The 7,719-nt window shown below is 43.1% G+C and overlaps 1 protein-coding gene across 1 annotated transcript; it reads right to left on the bottom strand.

The window, feature by feature from the left end:
• Positions 1-1,128: 1,128 nt before the first annotated feature.
• On the bottom strand, positions 1,129-4,209 carry APOBEC4 (apolipoprotein B mRNA editing enzyme catalytic polypeptide like 4). The gene is made up of 2 exons (XM_035123591.3): positions 4,069-4,209; positions 1,129-2,619 (listed from the first exon to the last, which is right to left on the bottom strand). Exon 2 carries the CDS (start codon positions 2,580-2,582, stop codon positions 1,533-1,535), a length of 1,050 nt encoding a protein of 349 aa, XP_034979482.2. The 5' UTR covers positions 2,583-2,619; positions 4,069-4,209; the 3' UTR covers positions 1,129-1,532.
• Between the last annotated feature and the right edge of the window lie 3,510 nt (positions 4,210-7,719).

Here is a 7,719-nt window from a genome sequence, read left to right as displayed (position 1 = left end):
AGCCCCACGTAGAGCGCATTGCAGTACTCCAAGCGGGAGATAACTAGAGCATGCACCACTCTGGCTAGACAGTCTGCAGGCAGGTAAGGTCTCAGCCTGCATACCAGATGGAGCTGATAGACAGCTGCCCTGGACACAGAATTGACCTGCGCCTCCATGGACAGCTGTGAGTCCAAAATGACTCCCAGGCTGCGCACCTGGTCCTTCAGGGGCACAGTGACCCCATTCAGAACCAGGGAATCCTCCACACCTGCCCGCCTCCTGTCCTCCACGAACAGTACTTCTGTCTTGTCAGGATTCAACCTCAATCTGTTAGCCGCCATCCATCCTCCAACTGCCATTTTAAAAGGACCCATTCCATACAAGAGCACCAGGCAGGCCAGACAGTATTGTAGATAATAAAAATGAAAATTAAATTTTTTTCTTACTGGCACTGATGATAGTCATTGTTTGGATGGGGGCTCCTTGCCTGGGTTTGGTGCTGCGTTGCGGCCTGCTGGGCCTCCTGCTGCCAGCACCTCTTCTGCGCTTCGGGGGTGGAATGGAGACCCTCCCACCGGCAGTGGAGGCCAGATCACCGCCGCACAGCCAGCAGGGAGAGCTCCTACCTGTCCCCCCCCCCCGTTTCTCCCCTCCCACCATAAATCTCTCGCCCCCTCCCCCGCCCTGGATGGTGCCTCTTTTCCTGCCAGCCGCAGCTCCGCCTCCTCCTTTTCCTCCTCCTGCATCTACTCAAGGAGGACTTCACGCAAGAACGTGCGGCCTCTTCTCCCCCCCCCCCCCCAGGGAGCTCAGACAGTGGCCCGGCCGGGTTAATGACCCTCGTGGGCCTGTTCCAGCCCACGGACCGTAGTTTGTCAACCCCTGGACTAGATTCAACTTCATCAGATGCAAGTTTATCCCAGGAATAGGTACCCACCCACTCCAAACCATTATGCCTGCAAGTACTTTTTAATAATTTCACAGGGAAGTTTGAATAGCTAGCTACCTGTGATATCCACTAAAAAGTCAAAAGGCGTAGCAACAAGAAATTGAATTTCCAAATAACTCTGATGATGTCTGGGCTGACTGAAGGTATTTTCTGGAGATGATAGAAGAATTGAAAAGTAGTCTTTTACATGCAGCATGTTTGATGACTGGATTTATTTTATTACATTTATGTCTTAGCTTTCTGTTGGCAGGTACAAGTTTACAGCCAAAACTGCATAGAAGAATGACAACAAATCAGTACAAAATAATTATTACAAAGGAAAGATCCTTAAGATGAAAAGCTGTCTTAATACTCTAACAGAAAATGGAGGATGACACTGTCCAGTAGTCACACTGACCAGCAGGATTGCCTTGTCTCTTCATCCAGCTGCTCAAAGTTGGTCTTTCCTATGCTGGCATAATAGCCACAGTACATATGAAAAACACGTAGAGCCATTTGAGCTGCGTACATGCCGAGTGAATTGTCAGCCCTGCATTCAATTTTTGAATGAGGTGGATTGGATCCTGTTTCTGTGCGGTTCATGCTCTTTAGACTTGATACTTTAAATTCGTTCAGTAATTCTTTCCATGTAAACAGATCTTCCGTTTGGAATTACTTGCAAATGTTTAGCTTTGCTTAATGACTTATCTGGCATTTTTAAGTGTCTGACAATATTTTTAGGTTGGGGATATAGTGGCTGCTTTCTAAAACTGGAAAAAACATCAACGGAAGGTGTTGAAAGGGGGGGCGGTATCCTCAGAGAGGGCAATCTACCATTCATCATTGGTGCTAGATCCTGAGAGTGTGAACTGGGCAAAAAGTACTTTTGCAGAGATGGCAGAACAGTTGGTTTTCCATAGCCTGGCTGAGGCAGGGTCTTCATAAAAGGAAATTTCATTCCTGTAATGCTGCTAATTTGTTGTGCATTTTGTCTATCAGCCCATACTCTTGCAGGCAAAATTGGATGGTGGAGTCTTGGGTGTGGTATATTAGTCACAAAACTGTTTAGGAGGGAATGCCAAAGTCCACCACACAGTGGGCTCAATGTCACCAGAGGCCACATGCTAGCCAGGCTTTGCAAAGCTTCACAGTTCCATGTGGATACTGGGAAATCCTCCTCTGTGTGGTACAGCTGTGCAAAATAAATGCAGAGTGTAATGTCTTGATACTTCATCAGGAAGTTGTACATTTTGCTTATGCAGCCATGCTCTGCCTCGTTACAAGGTGAGTAGTTTGAATAAATAATTATGCATCCAGCATTCTCATACTTGTGCATAACTGAATCTAGATAACCGCCTATTTCAAATAACATTGATTCTGGATGAATGTTGTACTCTGTGCAATTTGTAGCATGACCTTTTTGAATTAATTTCCCTGATGAATCCCGCAGTTCATAAAATAGAAGGTGTTTATTATGGGAATGCATTGATCTGTATGGGAATCCAAAGGCCTTATGGAATTCTACATAAGGAACTCTTGCTTCTTCACCTGTTTGTATGTGATAAGGGCACTTGACACAGCTTTGGCTCACTGTTAGCCAGTAATATGGTTTTACTACTGTACCTTTATGTGCTAGGTATTCTTGGCAAAATGTATCCGTTTCTAGGTTCATATTGTATAGAAATATTGCTCCTGTAACTTGGACAATCCTGAAACACACAAAAAATAAATTCCTAGTTAGTTATTCCCTCCCCTTACCGTATTTGGAAGCTTTGAAGTTAAAGTTGTATGTATATTACAAATTTAAGACAGATATGAACTGGGTTAGTTGTCAGGGCTTCTGCATGTGAACTATAGGAGCAGAACTTCTTTTTTTACTTAGGATTTCTAAGTGTTGCCACCCAGCAAGACTGACCAGAACAGGGGTCGGCAAACCACGGTCCGTGGGCCAGATCCAGCCCAATTACCCTCAGGATCTGGCCCACGGACGTTCTGTGGATCGGCATTTCTGTTTGTTAATTTTTCCCGTTAATTTTTTTTTTTTGCTCCACCAGGTTTTTGAGGACACCATTCCCCCCCACACCACAGCGCCTCCTCCCTCCCTCTGCTTGGTTTCTCCCCACTGCATAGTGGAGGAAGGGGGCTGGGCTTCGGGCAGCGCCTCTCTGGAGCCAGCCAGCCCTTTGGGGCTGCTCACCTCTCTGCCGCTCGCAGGGGCAGGCACAGGAGCTGCACTTGGGAGAGCACAGCACCAACAGCAGCATAGGTAGGCAGGGGGGAGGAGAGAGAGAGAATGCACGCAGTCCAGCCCCCCACAAGGTCTGGGGGACGGTGAACAGGCCCCCTCCAAAAAAAGTTTGCTGACTCCTGGAGCAGAATTTTACGCTTTGGGCTAGTTGCTGGAATTGGCTATGGTGCCAGAAAAATGGCAGCTGAGCTGTTCTTTGGCAAAAATGGCAGCCTGGTATATTGCATATTGCATATATGAGCTTTCAAAAATGGCAGCCTGGTATATTGCATATTGCATATATGAGCTTTCTTTCTCTCGTAATACACTAAAATATGACATGGACGATGGTAGCCACATATGCAGTGCAATGCACAAACATGTAAAGGCTGTGCATTTTTATGGATATCAGTGTATGCACACTGTGCTATCTCATCGAGGACCACAAAGGTACAGTGAGGGGGGAAAGTATTTGATCCCCTGCTAAATTTGCCCGTTTGCCCTCTGGCGAAGAAATGACCAGTCCATAATTTTAACGGTAGGTTTATTGTAGCTGTAAGAAACAGAATAACAACAGGAAAACCCCCAGAAACCCATAGAGATTCATAGAGAAAATAGGGAGGATATTGTATCCTTCTCCCACCCCTTCTTGTGTGAGAAAGGCTGGGCTGGTGATTTTGAGTGACAAAGGATTAAATAGCCTATTCCACTCTGTGCAACCTGAAACCCACCCAACTATCCCCCCCCTTCTTTTTAAAATGCAAACATGGGATTAGCCGTATCCTGCTCTTCAGAAACAGCCACAAAATGGTAAAATCATGCAATAAAAGCATTGCTTCCTTCCCAGAAATGAGATAAGATATGCTTTGCATTGCAGAAGCTAAGCATAATCTGTTACATTGTTAAGATTTAATAATTGAGCTGTACTTACCGTCAGTGTTCTCAAGTCCCAAATGCCAGTAATAGGTGCAGCCTTACTTGAATTGTTCTGCTGTTTTCTATTGTAAATAATGTAAAAAATCTTTCCCTATCATCAACCTTTGACTTTGAAAGAAAATGAGTTATTTTTCTTCCTCATTTGCTTCTGGTACATATAATTGTCGTTTGATCACTTTTATATTGTTGTAGTGTAGGAGTTTCAGTTGCTCAGCAAAGGAACATGGTTGTACTGTCAGTTTCAAGTGCTAAGATACCCAACTGTAAACATGAGCCTTACCTTTATTTTTTGAATGAGTGGCAGTTCAGTAATCAGTGCCGGATTACTATTGTCATTAATTTATGCAGTGAGATCAATGCACATGGTATGTTTACAGAGTAAAATAAGGAACAACAAAAGTATAGGTGTCTGCTTTAAAGAGTTTACAATCTCAAACATGACAGTACAAGGGAAAGGAAAGAAAGAGGCATGCATGAAAGAGCCAAATGTGTGTGGAATGACTGCTGGCAAATGTACCACAAACCTTTCCACAAAATCAGCAAAGGTTCATATTTTTAAGGGGGGAATATGATATAATAAGCTGCATTCCTTTACCCACCTTCCTTGGAGGTAAGGCACACTGAACACCTTGAGACTTACTTTTTAATAGACTTGTATCGGATCAGAAGGTCGGTGGTTCGAATCCCTGCAACAGGGTGAGCTCCCGTTGCTCGGTCCCAGCTCCTGCCAACCTAGCAGTTCGAAAGCACATCAAAGTGCAAGTAGATAAATACAGTGGGAAGGTAAACGGCGTTTCCATGTGCTGCTCTGGTTTGCCAGAAGCGGCTTTGTCATGCTGGCCACATGACCTGGAAGCTGTACGCCGGCTCCCTCGGCCAATAACGCGAGATGAGCGCCGCAACCCCAGAGTTGGTCACGACTGGACCTAATGGTCAGGGATCCCTTTACCTTTATAGGATCATACTGTAATAACGCTCAATGTTTGCACAGCAGTTTCAAGTGTTCACGTTCGTGACCTACAGTACTTGTAATCCTTGCAACAGCCTGTAAAGCAATGCTTTTCAAACTCCAATGTGGTGGACCAGTAATTCCCCACCCCACCAATGTGCCAGGGACTGGTCCATACTTTGTCCTTGAAGTGTCACACCCAACATGGGCTGCAGTGAAGTCGGTGAGGACCGGAAGCCGATGGCTTATGGACTGCACTTGTCAGTGGACCACTACTTTGAGTAGCACTGCTGTAAGTTGTCTTCATCCCCCACATTGCAGAGGGAAGAACAAGAGAGTGGCTTGCCTGAAGCCACCTAGTGAGTTCATGGCAGTGGCTTCGTAGCCACGGTGCTTCACCAGGGTGGCTAAGTTTTGCAAGGGAAGAATGCACATTTCTCATCTCCTCCAAAGAAGCAATGAACAGTGCATGTGGCAAATGGGCGTGTGTACTTGCTTTCTTTTACTTTAAGGAAATTCTTTTAATAATGAAGGAAGAAGAATAGGAAGAATGGCATTGTAAAAGGTTTATCCAAAGTTGGTTATTGAAGAGCATCTGAACAAGCTGGAGAAAAATGGCAGAAACAGAAATGTAACAAGGAAACGAGGCTTAGTATATGCGCCAAAGCAGCCACAGGATGGCAGTATAATAAAGATACAGTACTCTGTTTTATACGCATGAGAACTGTGTGCTTTCTTTGCCCATATTTTAAAAGACCTTAAATTTGACGTGTGTGTTTTATCTTCTGGTGCAGCATAACAGGTCGCCTCTTGGGTATGCAATATGTTAACTGTTGAATGGGAAGCTAAAGAGAGAGACATGGAGGTGTGGCATTTCAATGGATGTAATGCATGTGACCTAAGCTTTGTATCAGGCCAGCAGGAGTTGAAACTGACAAGGATCCTATGCTCCAGTCCCTCAGAATTCAGCATTCTCATCAAATCCCCTGCCAGCTTTTAAGAATGAAGTCTGCAGGGGAGCAGAATCCAAGAGTATAAGCGAAAGAAACTGTTTTTCTCTTGCCACATACTCTGTTCTCAGAACAAGGAACTGTATGTATCAAAGGAAGAAAGCTAGCAAGAAAAGTGTGGAGCACAATGATTGTTTGTGAATTTCGAGGGCTTCAGCCTTTTTATTTTAAACAGTTCTAAAGCAAAAAGCAGGTTTGTTTCATTTGCACCAATATAAACATTTGATGTATGCTTGACCTGGATTATTTTCATGAGGAAATACTGGTCACCAAAGCCAATAATCCAGAACTTTATTTATATAGTACATGACTGCTCTGATTATGATTTTTTAATTTTTAAAAAATTAGTTTTAAAATATACAACACAAAACTGCAACCAATAAACTTCTCCCCCACCCACTTACAACCAATTCCTGGTATTAAAGTGATAATTATGATTTTGTCCTCTCTCCCCCCCCCCAGCCTGTACAGATGGTCAGCAGTACAATTAAGATACAAACTATCATGAAGATAATATTTTTGAAGATGTAGGTGACGGAGTGTTTTTCAGCCCTTGTTATATGCAGTGAATTTCCACCATAGGTCATAAAACACTTGTGGGTTTTTGAGTTCCTTTTAATATTCTTATTTTATGTGTTACGCTTTTCCACTATGGTTATATGCCAGGCATTTTTATACCAAAGTTCGATATCCAAATTCTGCAACTCCTATTTTAAAGCAGTATATAGCCTTGCTGCCACTACAAAACCTTAATAAGTCCTTCATTTTTATGTCCTCATTTGACACTTCAAGTATGGATTAATTATGAATTTCTCACGGACATCTGTTTGACCACTGTTGGAAGAAGAACACTAGACTAAGAGAGACAGCTGTTTTAACAACAATAAAAATCTTTGTCATTGTCATGGAAGAAGGTGTGCTGTTGTACTGGAGTAATGTGGCTTATGAAAATCTGTTTTTCAGTGTAAGAACATAATTAGATTAGGGATTTATATAGAACTAGGTGAAAGTTCATGTGATATATAATTTTGGTCCCTGAAAGTGTGAAAGTAACACCATTCTTCTATTAGTTATATGAGAGACTAAATAAGGCAATGATACAACAGAGAGAGACAGATATGTTGGGGGCAGAAAACTGGTTTTGTTTCTTCTGGTAACACATTCTGTGAAAAAGGTCTCCTTTTAGTTCTGAAATTTAAGTATTGAAATGCCATAGTATTCAAATGTGCTTCAGTGGATTTGTACGTGGCTTCATCTAGTAATTAAAAGTTCAAAGTCCAGAAGTATCACATGGTCTTCAAACAATCCAAGGCTTCATGTTTCTTTGTAATATGCCTGTTTGATTGTAAGGTGTGTAAATGAAGGAAGGAAGAAGTATGGTGTTTTTGTTAGGTTCTTTTGCCTGGATGCTTTAGTTTCATTTTACAAATTTTGGGTTTGGCTCTCCAAGGTGTGGTGTTCAAGTATCTGGATGGACAAATGTGTGTTAGGCCAGTCCCCCCACTGCTCCAACTCACCCCCCTCCGTCCTTGCTGATGCATTCCAGGTTGGTCCCTTGATCCATGATCAAATCATGAAAGAGTGATGTTTTATTTTGGACTGACATGACCTTCATCAACAACAACACTAGGCTGGAGGAAAATCGAGCATGATTTAAGAAGGAGGTTGACAAGCTGGAACATGTGCA

This window comes from Zootoca vivipara, chromosome 7 (assembly GCF_965207765.1).
Source record: "Zootoca vivipara chromosome 7, rZooViv2.hap1.1, whole genome shotgun sequence".
Classification (NCBI taxonomy): Eukaryota; Metazoa; Chordata; class Lepidosauria; order Squamata; family Lacertidae; genus Zootoca; species Zootoca vivipara.
This window is presented reverse-complemented; position numbering and strand designations above follow the sequence as displayed.